The sequence below is a fragment of the Agelaius tricolor genome, unplaced genomic scaffold (assembly GCF_023055355.1).
Source record: "Agelaius tricolor isolate 1412-34295 unplaced genomic scaffold, bAgeTri1.0.p SCAF_31, whole genome shotgun sequence".
NCBI classification, from domain to species: domain Eukaryota; kingdom Metazoa; phylum Chordata; class Aves; order Passeriformes; family Icteridae; genus Agelaius; species Agelaius tricolor.
Genome location: NW_027269291.1, coordinates 747874 through 763750, shown reverse-complemented (window position 1 = coordinate 763750; position 15877 = coordinate 747874). Strand labels below are relative to the sequence as shown.

At 52.4% G+C, this 15877-nt stretch overlaps 2 protein-coding genes across 2 annotated transcripts; both read left to right on the top strand.

Moving 5' to 3' along the window:
* Window positions 1–6610: 6610 nt before the first annotated feature.
* HOXB13 (homeobox B13) lies at window positions 6611–10873 on the top strand. The gene is made up of 2 exons (XM_071451166.1): window positions 6611–7202; window positions 10614–10873. Exons 1-2 carry the CDS (start codon window positions 6611–6613, stop codon window positions 10871–10873), a joined length of 852 nt encoding a protein of 283 aa, XP_071307267.1.
* LOC139601738 (amelogenin-like) lies at window positions 9247–9906 on the top strand (the record flags this gene model as incomplete). Its single annotated transcript, XM_071450975.1, has 3 exons — window positions 9247–9325; window positions 9503–9576; window positions 9850–9906. Coding segments are annotated over exons 1-3 (210 nt in total), but the record flags the coding sequence as incomplete, so codon positions are not given.
* Window positions 10874–15877: the final 5004 nt, after the last annotated feature.

Here is a 15877-nt window from a genome sequence, read left to right as displayed (position 1 = left end):
GATGGATGGATGGATGGATGATGGATGATGGATGGATGGATGATGGATGGATGATGGATGGATGATGGATGGATGGATGGATGGATGATGGATGATGGATGGATGCATGATGGATGGATGATGGATGGATGGATGATGGATGGATGGATGATGGATGGATGGATGGAGGAATCCATGGATAGGTCGAGGGATGGATCCATGGATGGGGTGGATTCACCCATCGGATCCACGGATCCACCCCAAAAGGGATCCAAGAGAACCCCAGTTCTGGAATCACCCCCATCCACCCCAAAAACTCCAAAACTGATCCTACAAAATCCCTGGGTCTGGAATCGCCCCTTTCATCCCAAAAGGGACCCAAGAGACCCCCCGGGACTGGAATCCCCCACATCCACCCCAAAACTGATCCTACAAACCCCCTGAATCCGGAATCTGCCACATCCACCCCAAAGCTGACCCCACAAACCCCCTGAATCTGGACTCCCTCACATCCACCCCAAAGCTGACCCCACAAACCCCCTGAATCTGGAATCCCTCACATCCACCCCAAAAGGGACCCCACAAACCCCCAGATCTGGACTCCCCCACCCCGGCAGCGGCGCCGGGGCCGCCCCGGGCGAGGCTGCGGGGGCCGGGCCGGGCTCTCTGTTCCCCTGCCAGGACCCGTTCAAAGGATCCCCCAAAAACTGCGCTGGAAACCCCAAATTCGGCCCCGGCCGCGGAACCTCCGCACCCCGACCCCCTCTGCCCCGGGAGGGGCCGGAGCCCAGCAGAGAACGGGGGCAAAAAAATGAAATAAAAGATCAAAAAGACCCCAAATGTTGGTCTCGATTTGATTTTTTGCTGCCCAAATCTCGCCGGAACGAGCGAGCGAGGGCTGGGCTCCCTTCCAGAGCCAGAATCCAATTTTCCAGCCATTGATTATTTCCAAACGTGAACTCTCGCCGTAGTTCCAATTTATTTTGTTTTAATCTCCTCTTCAAACCTCTTTGGGGTTTGGGTTGGGTTTGATTTTCCTTTTTTTTTTTAATTTTTTTTTTTTTTTGCTCCCTTGTGTTTTGTGGTGATGGTTCCGATTCAATCGCTTTCAAAATAAAATAAAATAAAAAATTAAATCCCAGACTTTTAAAAAGTTGTTCCAGAGATTTTTTTTATTTTTTCCCCCAGGCTCCAGATGGGATAAATATTAAATGGATCCTGTGGAGAATGAAATAAAAGAATGGCTGCAAAACTGATAAGGGCGCTTGATAATTTTCGTGTCGGTCACTGGGAGAGGAGCTGGTGAAAAATTCAGGTTTTTTTCCCTTTAAGACAAACCCGTTGATTTTGCTTTAAACACTGAAATTTTCTCTGAAATCCTCAAAGAAGGAAAATCTCATTGTCGGGTTGGAAATCGCGGTTTTAAACTGGATTAAACCGCGTTTTTAAATTCGATTAAATCGCGTTTTTAAACTCGCTTAAATCGCGTTTTTAACTTAATTAAACCGCGTTTTTAAATCAATTAAATCGCGTTTTTAAACTGGATTAAATCGCGTTTTTAACTCAATTAAATCGCGTTTTTTAACTCGATTAAATCGCGTTTTTAACTCAATTAAATCGCGTTTTTTAACTCGATTAAATCGCGTTTTTAAACGGTTCCCGCGGCAGAACCCGCTCGGAATTTTCCGCGGTTTAAAAGGAATTTGGGGAAAATTGTAATAAATGAAGCCGAGGGCGTTTTTGGGGTGAAAAAGGGAAATTCCTGCCCCGGGGGCCGGGACAAAGCCCCGCTCACCGCGGCTCCTCGGGAAAGGGAAAAAATCCGATTTTTTACCCAATTTTAGCTCCGTTCCCGGGTGTTTCGGGGCGTCCGAGCGCGGCCGATCCTTCTCCAGCTTTTCCTCCTTTGTGCGTTAAAAACAGGAAAAAAAAATCAAAGGCACCGAAAGGGCTGAGAATCCCCAGCGCTAAAAAAACCAAATAAATCCGAGGGAATTCAAGGGCTGGAAACAGGCAGGAAAATCCTCAGCGTTAAAAATCAAAACTTTGAAAGGGCTGGAAAATCCTCAGCGTTAAAATTCGAATTAATCAAAAGGAATTTAAAAAGGTTGCAAATCCGCAGAGAAATCCTCCCGAGCGCTAAAAATGAAATAAATTCAAATGAATCAAAAGGGTTGGAAAACTCGCACGGAAAATCCGCAGCGCTGAAAATTCAAATAAATTAAAAGGGTTGAAAAACTCGCATGGAAAATTCTCAGCGCTGAAAATCCAAATAAATTAAAAGGGTTGAAAAACTCGCATGGAAAATCCACAGCGCTGAAAATCAAATGAATTAAAAGGGTTGGAAACCCTTAAAGGGTTTCCCTTAAAAGGCGGGGAAATCCTCAGTGCTAAAATTCAAATTAAAAGGGTTGAAAAACAGGCAGGGAAATCCTCAGCGCTGAAAATTCAAATTAATTAAAAGGAATTTAAATTAAAAGGGCTGAAAGCTCGCGGTGAATTCCTCCGGCCGCAGATCCAAATTTGGGCCAAATCCGGGGTTTTTTCCCCAAATTCTCGGCCGGGAGCGAGGGGATCCCAGCGGCTCCGGAGCTCTCGGGGCCTTTTTAGGGTTTTTAACTTTCAACTTGGCCTTGACCTCGGCTCCTGCCCGACCTTTCCCGCCCGGAATGGGGCGAGAGCCTCGGCAAACAGAGAGGGGCGCGGGGCTGGAGGGGAAAGGGAAAAAAAGGGGAAAAAAGGGGGGAAAAAAGGGGGAAAAATGGGGGGAAAATAGGGGAAAAATGGGGGGGAAATAGGGGGGAAAATGGGGGGGAAAATAGGGGGGGAAAAAGGGGAAAAAAGGGGGAAAAATAGGGGGGGAAATAGGGGGGAAAATAGGGGGAGAAATAGGGGAAAAAAGGGGGGAAAGGGGGGGAAAAGGGGAGGAAAATAGGGGAATAATAGGGGAAAATAGGGGGGGAAATAGGGGGAAAAAGGGGGGGAAATAGGGGGGAAAAAGGGGGGAAAAAGGGGGGAAAAAGGGGGGAAATAGGGGGGAAAATAGGGGGAAGGGGGAAGAAAGGGATAAAAAGGGGAAAAAAAGGGGAAAATAAAAGGGGGGAAATAGGGGAAAATAGGGGGGAAATAGGGGAAAAATAGGGGAAAAAAGGGGGGGAAATAGGGGGAAAAAGGGGGGGAAATAGGGGGGAAAATAGGGGGGGAAAGGGGGAAGAAAGGGATAAAAAGGGGAAAAAAAGGGGAAAATAAAAGGGGGAAAATAGGGGAAAAAAGGGGGGGGGGAAGGGAACAAGAAGGGAACAAAAGGGGGAAAAAGGGGGAAAAAATAGGGAAAAAAGGGGGAAAAAAGGAAAAAAAGGGAAAAAGGGGGAAAAAGAAAAAAAAAGGGGGGGAAAAGGGATAAAAAGGGGGAAAAACGGGGGAAAAAAGGGAACAAAAAGGGGAAAAAAGGGAAAAACAAAGGGGGATAAAAGGGAACAAAAAGGGAACAAAAGGGGAAAAAAAAGGGAAAAACAAAGGGGAAAAAAGGGGGAAAAAAGGGAACAAAAAGGGAACAAAAGGGGGAAAAAGGGAAATAAAGGGAAAAAAAGGGGGAAAAAGGGGGAAAAAAAGGGAAAAAAAAGGGGGGGAAAAAGGAGCTTTGAGAGGTTGGAACTGAGCGGGGTTTTGGGGTTTATTCCGGGTTTTTGTTTTATTTTTTTCTCCCCGCGGAAATTTAATTTTTGATTTTTATGTGAATTTTTTCTGCCAGTGAGAGATCGCGGGGTTTTTTTGGTTTTTATGGGTTTTTTTGGGTTTTTTGTGGGTTTTTGGGTTTTGTTTTTTGGTGTTTTTTAGGGGTGGAGCTGGGGGTTGTGTTTGGGGTTTTGGGGATAATCTGGGGATAATTGGGATTTTCCCCATCCTCGCTCCCAGCCCCATTTCGGGTCGCGCTTTGGCGGCCCCAAAGAGCCGCGGAAAAAGGGAAATTTATGAATTTTATTGCGGTTTTGGGGCAGAAACCTCAGGTGCTTTTGAGGGGGGAATTTGGGCAAAGATTTTCCCGAGCGTTTCCTTTTTTGGGAAGAAAACAGAGGGGGAAAAAAAGGGGAAAAAAATAAAATTAAAAATAAATCTGTTTGTACCACAGCCAATTAAAAATACCGGGATGGCTTCAAGCGGGGGCCATGAAATAATTATTTTATTCACCCCAAAATCTTCCAGACGCGTGGGATCCCTCAGCCCGCGTCCGTCTGTCCGTCCGTCCGTCCGTGTCTCCACCTGCCCTCAGAAAATCCAAAGGGATTTCCTGGTTCCTTTTCCCCAAAATCTCTTTTTCCCTTTGGGATGTTTGCAGGGGAAAGAATTGGCGGGGGGAAAAATAAAAATAAAATAAAATAAAATAAAATAAAATAAAATAAAATAAAATGAAATGAAATGAAATAAAATAAAATGAAATAAAATAAAATAAAATAAAATAACATAAAATAAAATAAAATAAAATAAAATAAAGTAAAATAAAATAAAAATAAAATGAAATAAAATAAAATAAAATAAAATAAAATTAAAAGAAAAGAAAAGGAATTGCCAGAAATTGGAAGGAATTTGGGATTAAAAAAATGGGGGGGGGATTGGCGAAAATGAGAGGGATTGGTAAAAAAAGGGAGGAATTGGTAAAAAGATGGGGGGAATTGGTAAAAAGATGGGGGGAATTGGTAAAATAATGGGGGGAATTGGTAAAAAATGGGAGGAATTGGTAAAAATGGGAGGAATTGGTAAAATAATGGGGGGAATTGGTAAAATAATGGGGGAAATTGGCCAAAATGGGAGGAATTGGCGAAAATGGGGGGAATTGGTAAAAAAATGGGGGGAATTGGTAAAATAATGGGGGGAATTGGTAAAAAAGGGAGGAATTGGTAAAAAATGGGAGGAATTGGTAAAATAATGGGGGAATCGGTAAAACAATAGGAGGAATTGGTAAAAATATGGGGGGGATTGGTAAAATAATGGGGGAAATTGGTAAAAAATGGGGGGAATTGGTAAAATAATGGGGGAAATTGGTAAAAAATGGGGGGAATTGGTAAAAAATGGGGGGAATTGGTAAAAAATGGGGGGAATTGGTAAAATAATGGGGGAAATTGGTAAAATAATGGGGGGAATTGGCCAAAATGGGAGGAGGGAGGAATTGGCGAAAATGGGAAGAACTGGGGAAAATGGGAAGAATTGGTGAAAATGGGAGGAATTGGTGAAAATGGGAGGAATTGGTGAAACCGGGAGGAATTGGTGAAAATGGGAGGAATTGGTAAAAATGGGAGGAATTGGTGAAAATTGGGAGGAATTGGTGAAACCGGGAGGAATTTCCCGGTTCCAGGTGATTCCGGCTGAGCGCTGAGCTGGAACCAAGGCAGGCCCTGCACATTCGGGTATTTCAGGTGCAGGCGCTCACGCAGTGCCAGGAAATTCAAATTTTCCTCTCCCTCCTGACCCGCAGGGCCCTGAGGGCGGAATTTGGGGATTTTTGGGGATTTTGGGAGGGCAGGAAAGGCCCGAGGAAGGGGAGGCGAGGCTGGGAGGGAGCGCGGGCCCCGTTCCCGGGTCCGAGTGCGAGCAAACCACGCAAAAAATGGAAAATCAAAAATCGAAAATCAAAAAATCAAAAATCAAAAATTAAAAATCAAAGATCAAAGATCAAAGATCAAAGATCAAAGATCAAAGATCGAGGTGATTTCAAGCCCAGCCCGGATTTTTCCACTCTGGGCCCGCCGTTCCTGCTTGTCCCGAGCTTTGCCTTTTCTCCCTTCTTTTCCCCCATTTCCCCACCTCTGCCTTCCCCGCAGCATCTTTATTTTTTATTTTTTACCTTCTATTTTTTTATGTTTGATTTTTTATGTTTTATTTTTTATTTTTTATGTTTTATTTTTTATGGTTTTTTTTTAATGGGTTTTTTTAATGTTTGATTTTTTTATTTTTTATGGTTCATTTTTAATGTTTTTATTTTTTATTTTTTATTTTTGGAGTTTTTTTTAATCTTTATTTTTTTATCTTTTATTTTTTACTTTTTAATCTTTATTCTTTATTTTTTTTTTATTTTTCAATCTTTATTTTTTATTCTTTATTTTTTAATCTTTATTCTTTATTTTTTTTTTATTTTTCAATCTTTATTTTTTATTCTTTATTTTTTATTCTTTATTTTTTATTCTTTATTTTTTTATTCTTTATTTTTTTAATCTTTATTTTTCATTCATTTTTTTCTTTCTATTTTTTATTTTTTATTTCCGACTCCCCGCCCGCCGCCCGCAGGGGGGGGGTTCCCCCCTCCTCCTCCTCCTCCTCCTCCTCCTGTTCTTCCTCTTCCTCCTCCTCCTCCTCTCCCCAGGCAATAAAACCATTTTCGCAATTTCTCCAGCTCTTTATGGACACCGACTGATTTTTTTTTTTATTTAATTTTTTTTATTTAATTTTTTTTTTCTCCCCCCTCCCTCCCTTTTCCCCCCCAGCCAATGAGCGCACCCTCCTCCCGTTGCGTCAGGCCGGCCGAAAAAGCGGCTCCGGGGGGCGGCCCGAGGCCTTTTAACGGGAGCGGGGACCCCCGTCGGGCAGCGCCGGTGGCTCCGCCGCCTCTCCCCATGCCCCGGCCCCCGCGCCGCCCCCGATGCAGCCCCCGGGCCTCGAGGGGCTCCTTGGTCCGGGCGGCTTCGGGGGCGCGCAGCCCCGGGGGCTCCTTCCTCCCCCCGCTCCTCCTCCTCCTCCTCCTCCTCCTGCTCCCGGTGCCGCCGCCCCCCCCGGGATGAACCCCGCTTTCCCCCCGGAGCCGCCCCCGGAGCCGCCCAAGGCCCCGCCGGGCTCGGCCCCGCTGCCCTACGGCTGCTTCGGCGGCGGCTTCTACTCGTGCCGCGTGGGCCGGGGCTCGCTCAAAGCGGCCCCGAGCCCCCAGGGACCCTTCCCGGCCGCCCCGGACAAGTTCCTGGAGCCGCCCGGGGGCACCGAGGAGTTCCAGAGCCGCCCGGCCGAGTTCGCCTTTTACCCGGGCTACGGCGCTCCCTACCCGCCCGTCCCGGGCTACCTGGACGTGCCCGTGGTGCCCGCGCTGGCCGAGCCCCGGCCCGAGGCGCTGCTGGGCCCGGAGCCCGGCGGGTTCGGGGGCTGCCCCCAGCCCTGGGCGCTGGGCGGCGGCTGGGCCGGGCAGAGGTGCTGCCCCAAGGAGCAGGGCCCGGCCGGATTCCTGCTCAAGCCGCACTTCGCAGGTACCGACAGCACGGGCAGCGAGGGGTTAAACCCCTTTGGCTGGGGGTGCGGGCAGCGAGGGGTTAAACCCCTTTGGCTGCGGGGTGCGGGGAGCCAGGGGTTAAACCCGGCCGGGGTGCGGGGAGCGAGGGGTTAAACCCGGCCGGGGTTATGGGGTGTGGGTAGAGAGGGGTTAAACCCGGCCGGGGTTGGGGGGTTTGGGCGCCGGGTCCGGGTTAAACCCGGCCGGGGTTAGCGCGGGATTGGGGGCCGGGGTTAACGAGAACCAGGCGCGGGCAGCCAAGGGTTAAACTGAGCCGGGTTTGGGGTCCGGGCCGGGGTTAAACTGAGCTGGGTTTGGGGCGGGTTTGGGCTCCGGGTCGGGGCTAAACTGAGCCGGGTTTAGCGCGGGTTTGGGCTCTGGGTCGGGGTTAAACTGAGCCGGGTTTGGCGCAGGTTTGGGGTCCAGGCAGGGTTAAACCGAGCCGGGTTTGGGGTCCGGGCAGGGGTTAAAGCGAGCCGGGTTTAGCGCGGGTTTGGGGTCCGGGTCGGGGTTAAACCGAGCCGGGTTTGGGGCGGGTTTGGGCTCTGGGTCGGGGTTAAACTGAGCCGGGTTTAGCGCGGGTTTAGCTCTGGGTCGGGTTTTGGGTAGGGAGATTTGGGCTCTGGGTCGGGTTTAGGGTACGGGGGGTTCGGGATGTGCTGGGGGTTGGTTGAGAGGCAAAGCGGGTCGGGGATCAGAAAATAATGATAATAATAATGATAATAATAATGATAATAATGATAATAATGATAACAAGGATAATAACAATAATAATTTAATTTAATTTAATTTAATTTATCACGGCCATTTCTAACTCCGAGCAGGGAGGCAGCGGGTGATTGATGGGGGTTCAGATGATCATTTATCAGAATTCGAGTGACCATTTATCAGAATTCAAGTGACCATTTATCAGAATTCGAGTGATCATTTATCGGAATTTGAGTGATCATTTATCGGAATTCAGGCGATCATTTATCAGAATTCAAGTGATCATTTATCGGAATTCGAGTGATCATTTATCAGAATTCGAGTGATCATTTATCGGAATTCAAATGATCATTTATCAGAATTCAAATGCCCTTCTATCAGGGTACAGATGATAATTTATTGGGATTTAAATTATGTTTATCGGGGTACAGATGATAATTTATTGGGATTTAAATTACATTTATCGGGGTACAGATGATAATTTATTGGGATTTAATTTACATTTATCGGGGTACAGATGATAATTTATTGGGATTTAAATTACATTTATGGGGGTACAGATGAGCCATTACGGGGTTCAGAAAATGACATTCGGGCTCCAGCCCGTGACATTCTCGGGGGTCCCCCGTGACATTTCCGGCTCCCCAGGATGGAAAAGTTAAAAAATGCGGGGAATTAAACCCAAACCTTGAAATACCGAACACAGAACTGCAAAAAACTTAAATATCGACAGGGAGAACACAGAGCTTCAAAAGGGAGAATATAGAAATTAAAAATATTTCAATACCAAGAGGGAGAATACAGACTTAAATTTTTTTTTTAAATATCGAAAGGGAGAATACAGAACTTTGAAAACTTTCAATACCAAGAGAAAGAATATAGAATTTAAATGTTTTTAAACACCAAGAGGGAGAATGTCGAGCTTTAAAACCTTTCAATATCGAGAGGAAGAATACAGAAAACAGATTTTTTTTAAAAATATCAAGAGGGAGAATAGAGAATTTCAAAACCTTTCAATATCGAGAGGAAGAATATAGAAAAGAGATTTTTTTAGATATTGAGAGGGAGGATTCGGATCTGGAAAACCTTTCAGTGGCAGGAGGGACCAGGAGGGACCAGAAGGGACCAGGAGGGACCAGAAGGGACCAATTTCAAACCTCGGCGGGCTCGGCCCGGGGGGCGCGGGCGGGGCCGGGCTGGGTTGGGCCGGGCTGGGCTGGGCTGGGCTGGGCTGGGCTGGGCTGGGGGGTTTGGGGGCCGCAGTGACCCCGCAGTGACCCCTGTCTGTCCCCCTGTGTCCCCTGTGTCCCTCCATGTCCCCGCTCTGTCCCCATCGTGTCCCGCTGTGCCCCCGTGTCCCCGCTATCCCCCTGTATCCCCCCGTGTCCCCACTGTCCCCCGTTATCCCCCGGTGTCCCCGGTGTCCCCTCTCTGTCCCCCGCTATCCCCCGGTGTCCCCGCTGTCCCTGCTCCATCCCCGTGTCCCCGTTATTCCCCCACATCTCCGTGTCCCCTCTGTCCCCCCATGTCTCGCTGTCCCCCTGTGTCCCCGTATCCCATTATCCACCTGTCCCCCCGCTGTCCCTGTTATCCCCCCGTGTCCCCCCGTGTCCCCTCTATCCCCGGTGTCCCCTCTATCCCCGGTGTCCCATTATCGCCCCGTGTCCCTCCATCCCCGCTGTCCCCGCTGTCCCTGTGTCCCCGCGCTGTCCCCCCGTGTCCCGCTGTGCCCCTCTCCCCGCTGTCCCTGTGTCCCCTCTATCCCCGCTGTCCCCCCGCTGTCCCCCCCGTGTCCCGCTGTGCCCTCTATTCCCGCTGTCCCCCCGTGTCCCGCTGTGCCCCTCTCCCCGCTGTCCCTGTGTCCCCGCTCTCCCCGCTGTCCCCTCTATCCCCGCTGTCCCCCCGCTGTCCCTGTGTCCCCGCTCTCCCCGCTGTCCCCTCTATCCCCGCTGTCCCCCCGCTGTCCCCATGTCCCCGCTGTCCCTGCTGTCCCCCCCGTGTCCCGCTGTCCCCTCTATTCCCGCTGTCCCCCCGTGTCCCCGCTGTCCCCTCTATCCCCGCATTGTCCCCACTCTCCCCGCATTGTCCCTGTGTCCCCGCTGTCCCCGCTGTCCCCGTGTCCCCGCTGTCCCCACGCTGTCCCCCCTCTATCCCCTCTATCCCCGCTGTCCCCGTGTCCCCGCTGTCCCTGCCGTGTCCCCGCTGTCCCCTCTATCCCCTCTATCGCCGCTGTCCCCCCGTATCCCCGCATTGTCCCCGCATTGTCCCCGCATTGTCCCCGCATTGTCCCCGCATTGTCCCCGCATTGTCCCCGTGTCCCCTCTATCCCTGCTGTCCCCCCGTGTCCCCGCGCTGTCCCCGTGTCCCCATTGTCCCCTCTATCCCCGCGCTATCCCCGCTCTCCCCGCATTGTCCCCGCTGTCCCCGTGTCCCCGCTGTCTCCCCGTGTCCCCGTGTCCCCCGTGTCCCCGCATTGTCCCCGTGTCCCCGCGCTGTCCCCGCTGTCCCCGTGTCCCCGCTGCCCCCCCGTGTCCCCGCTGTCCCCCCCGTGTCCCCGCTGTCCCCTCTATCCCCGCTCTCCCCGCTCTCCCCGCTGTCCCCGCTGTCCCCCCGTGTCCCCCCGTGTCCCCGCTGTCCCCGCGCTGTCCCCCGTGTCCCCGCTGTGTCCCCGCTGCGGCAGAGGGCTCGGTGCCGTGCCCGGCCGAGGGCTGCTCGCTGCGGCGGGCCCGCAAGAAGCGCGTTCCGTACAGCAAGGGGCAGCTGCGGGAGCTGGAGCAGGAATTCGCCCGCGGCCGCTTCATCACCCGCGAGCGGCGCCGCAAGATCGCGCTGGCCACGCGGCTGAGCGAGCGGCAGATCACGATCTGGTTCCAGAACCGCCGCGTCAAGGACAAGAAGGTGCTGGCCAAGGGCAAGGCCGGCACCGCCGCCACCCCCTGAGGGGCTCCGGGGCACCGGCATCCCCTGCCTGGAACCGGGATCCTTGCCTGGAACCGGCATCCCCTGCCTGGAACCGGGATCCCTGCCTGGAACCGGGATCCCTCGTTTGGCACCGGGATCCCTCATTTGGTACCGGGATCCCCGCCTGGCACCGGGACACTGCCAGTTCCGTGTGGTACCGGGATCCCTCATTTGGCACCGGGATCCCTGCCTGGCACCAGGGCATTGCCACTCTCGTGTGGCACCGGGACCCCCGTGTGGCACCGGGATCCCTCATTTGGCACCGGGATCCTTCATTTGGCACCGGGATCCCTGATTTGTCGCCGGGATCCCCGCCTGGCACCGGGACCAACCCTCGTTCGTCCCCCGGGCAGTGAAGGGGACACCGCGACCCCCGAGTGGCACCGGGATCCCTGATTTGTCATCGGGATCCCCGTCTGGCACCGGGGCACTGCCACTCCCGTGTGGCACCGGGACCCCAGCTCGGCACCGGGACCCCCCCCCTTGGCACAGGGACCCTCGTTTGGCACCGGGACCCCCGCGTGGCACCGGGACCCCAGCTCGGCACCAGGGGACACCAACCCTCGTTTGTCCCCCGGGCAGTGAAGGGGACACCGCGACCCCAGAGTGGCACCGGGATCCCCGTTTGGCACTGGGACCCTCCCTTTGTCACAGGGACCCCCCCTTTTGTCACTGGGAGCCCTCGTTTGGCACTGGGACCCTCCCTTTGGTCACTGGGACCCCCCATTTGTCCCCCGGGGACTGGAGGGGACACTGGGATCTCCGTTTGTCACAGGGACCCCCCTCCATTTATGACCCGCCGGGTGAGGGGACACTGGGACCCCCCGTTTGTCACAGGGATCCCCATTTGTCCCCCGGGGACTGAAGGGGACACTGGGACCCCCCCTTTGTCACTGGGACCCCCCTTTTGTCACCGGGACGCCCCGTTTGTCACAGGGACCCCCGTTTGTCCCCCAGGGAGTGAAGGGGACACCGTGATCCCCGTTTGGCACCGGGACCCCCCTTTTTGGCACCGGGACCCCCCCATTTGTGACCCGCCGGGTGAGGGGACACCGGGACCCCCCGTTTGTCACAGGGACCCCCGTTTCTCACCCACGGAGCAAGGGGGACATTGGGGACCCCCTTTCGCCACCAGCACTCCCCCATTGGGCACCGGGATCCCCCCGTTTGATACCGGGACCCCCCTTTTGTCCCGCGCGGGGTGAGGGGGACACCGGGGACCCCCCGTTTGTCACTGGGAACACCGGGACCCCCCTTTTGTCCCCTGGGCAGTGAAGGGGACACCTGGGGTTTGTCACCAGGACACCGGGACCCCGCTTTTGCCACAGGGACCCCCAGTGTCCCCTGGGGGGTGAGGGGACTTTGGGACCCCCCGTTTGTCACCGGGACCCCCCTTTTGTCACCAGGGACCCCCCGTTTGTCACCGGGACCCCCCGTTTGTCACTGGGGACACCGGGACCCCCCTTTTGTCCCCTGGGCAGTGAAGGGGACACCTGGGGTTTGTCACCAGGACCCCCCCGTTTGTCACTGGGGACTCTGGGACCCCCCTTTTGTCACCAGGACCCCTCGTTTGTCACTGGGACCCCCCTTTTGTCATCGGGACCCCCCTTTTGTCACCAGGGCCCCCCGTTTGTCACCAGGACCCCCCCCGTTTGTCACCGGGACCCCCCGTTTGTCACCAGGACCCCCCAAATGAGGGGACCCTCCCCTGTTCCCGGCACCTCCCAGAGTGCTCCAAAGACCCCCAAACCAACCCCAAAACCCCCCGAATTCACCCCAAAACCGCTCCTGGCAGAATCCGGGCTTTGGGAACAACAAAAGGGTTTTAAAAAATGCCCCCGGAGCCGGGCAGGATGGTCAGGGACACATTCGGGGGGGGATAAATAAACAAATGAAGCTGCCGCGTGTTAATTAATTACAGGAAATGGAATGTACAGGACATGCTATGAGCGATGTAGGCACCCATTTATAAAGGCACGTACTACTTTTATTATTATTATATTATATTATAATATTATTATTATTATTATTTGAATTTTTTCGAGCGTTTCTATATAAAAATCCCATACGCACACGCACATATTTAGCTTTATTTTACCTCTTTCTTTTCCTCCCTCCCACCCCGCGATTTTTGTGTTTGCGATTTTCTGTATCTTCGTTCTGCCGGTGTATAAATAATGCACGATTAAAGGCGCTGTAGCCCTGTGTGGATATATCAAACTGACAAAAATATACTCGGAAAAAAGGTGTATAAACATTTATAACCCGCAAAAAAAAAAAAAAAATCCGTTTGCATCGCTGGTGGTTTTATGCACTTGAATCCGGCTTCTGGTTTGTGCTGAAATCCAGGGATCCGCACCCGTAAAATTGAATTTTTTTCGCCTTTTTTCAACGCAGATTTTGCGTGCACTGAGAGGGAGATCCCCGCGTAAAAACAAAATTATTGGGGTTGGTGTTGCGGAAGCGGAGTAAATGGAGTGAAATTAAATATATAAGTTAAATACATTGGCATTTCCCTTTTTTAAAAAAAATTATTTTATTTTTATTTGATTTTCCCGGCCCCACGCTGGCCATTCCTTTGTTCCTCATCTCGCTGTTCCAAGGCTCAGGCTCACCTTTAAACCCATCCGGAACTCCCTCAAAAGCCTCTCCAAAGGCTGAACAAAATCCACAATTCCCACCCCAAATTCGCCTTTTCCCCCCTGCCTTTTCCTTCTGTCAGAAATCCCAGGTTTCCAGCTGCATTTTGCCCTAAATAATGTTAATTTTGGGCTGGTTTTTGGTTGAATGAAGGATTTCTGGAATATTTGGCAGCTTCCCGAGGAGCGGAGCCGCCCGTGCTCTCCCTTGGGGTTTTTTTTTCCCATTTTTCCCATTTTTCCCATTTTTTCCCCCAGATTTTTCCTCCCTGCGGAGCCGCAGGATCGAAGCCTTTCCCTGGTGACGTCACAACCTCAGAGAGGCCAACAGCCAATAGCTGGGGGTTATGAGAGGTGACGTCACACAGAACGCTGTGGATCAAACTGGGAGCCATGGGCTGGACTGGGATGGCTCAAACTGGGATGGCTCAAACTGGGATGGCTCAAACTGGGATGGCTCAAACTGGGAATCGTGGCTCAAACTGGGATGGCTCAAACTGGGAATCCTGGCCCAAACTGGGATGGCTCAAACTGGGAAACGTGGCCCAAAATGGGAGACTGGGATGGCTCAAACTGGGATGGCTCAAACTGGGATCCATGGCTCAAACTGGGAATCCTGGCCCAAAATGGGAGACTGGGATGGCTCAAACTGGGATGGCTCAAACTGGGATGGCTCAAACTGGGAAACGTGGCCCAAAATGGGAGACTGGGATGGCTCAAACTGGGATGGCTCAAACTGGGATCCATGGCTCAGACTGGGATGGCTCAAACTGGGATGGCTCAAACTGGGAGCCTGGGATGGCTCAAACTGGAAACCATTGCTCAAACTGGGATCCATTGCTCAAACTGGGAATCCGTGGCTCAAATTGGGATCCGTGGCTCAAATTGGGAGACTGGGATGGCTCAAACTGGGATCCGTGGCTCAAACTGGGAACCATTGCTCAAACTGGGATGCGTGTCTCAAACTGGGAACCATTGCTCAAACTGGGATCCGTGGCTCAAACTGGGATGGCTCAGACTGGGATGGCTCAAACTGGGATCCATGGCTCAAACTGGGAGCCTGGGATGGCTCAAACTGGGATCCGTGGCTCAAACTGGGATCCATGGCTCAAACTGGGAGATTGGGATGGCTCAAACTGGGATCCGTGTCTCAAACTGGGATCCATTGCTCAAACTGGGATCCGTGGCTCAAACTGGGATCCATGGCTCAAACTGGGATCCATTGCTCAAACTGGGATCCATGGCTCAAACTGGGATCCATGGCTCAAACTGGGAACCATTGCTCAAACTGGGAGATTGGGATGGCTCAAACTGGGATCCATTGCTCAAACTGGGATGGCTCAAACTGGGATCCATGGCTCAAACTGGGATGGCTCAAACTGGGATCCATGGCTCAAACTGGAAACCATTGCTCAAACTGGGATCCGTGGCTCAAACTGGGATCCGTGTCTCAAACTGGGATCCGTGGCTCAGACTGGGAGCCTGGGATGGCTCAAACTGGGATCCATTGCTCAAACTGGGATGGCTCAGACTGGGATCCGTGTCTCAAACTGGGATCCATGGCTCAAACTGGGATCCATGGCTCAAACTGGGATCTGTGGCTCAAACTGGGAACCATTGCTCAAACTGGGAACCATTGCTCAAACTGGGATCCCTGTCTCAAACTGGGAGCCTGGGATGGCTCAAACTGGGATCCATGGCTCAAACTGGGAGATTGGGATGGCTCAAACTGGGATCCATGGCTCAGACTGGGATCCGTGGCTCAAATTGGGATCCATGGCTCAAACTGGGATCTGTGGCTCAAACTGGAAACCATTGCTCAAACTGGGAGATTGGGATGGCTCAAACTGGGATCCATTGCTCAAACTGGGAACCATTGCTCAAACTGGGATCCGTGGCTCAAACTGGGATCTGTGTCTCAAACTGGGAGCCTGGGATGGCTCAAACTGGGATCCATGGCCCAGACTGGAACCCAGCTCCCTCCCCGCCCCCAGCGCGGTCCCGGCCGCGGAGCGGAAAGCGCAGCTGGGAAGGGGAGGAGGAGGAGGAGGAGGAGGAGGAGGAGGAGGAGGAGCAGTCTCGGGCAGGGCTGTAAAAGCTGCGCTCGGCGGCCTCAGCAAAGGGCGAGCAGGGCCCGACATCCTCGTAAAACGCCGGGAGGAGCCGCGCCGGGGGCGCCGGGCCAGGGAACGCTCCCGCCCCCTCCCTTTGCCGTTGAACTTGAGACTCGCAAAACCCGGGCCAGAGCAGCCCGAAAAACCGGGCTAAACCGGCTAGAAATCCGCGATAAAACAGCCCCAAATCTGGGCTAAAATAGCCCTAAAACCCGGGCTAAACCGGCTCG

Bases quoted from the DNA above. Each gene is read 5' to 3' on its own strand.
- HOXB13 (XM_071451166.1), top strand. From the start codon at position 6,611: ATGCAGCCCCCGGGCCTCGAGGGGCTCCTTGGTCCGGGCGGCTTCGGG. The intron at 7,203-10,613 runs GTACCGACAGCA...CCGCTGCGGCAG, and splicing joins GCTCAAGCCGCACTTCGCAG to AGGGCTCGGTGCCGTGCCCG.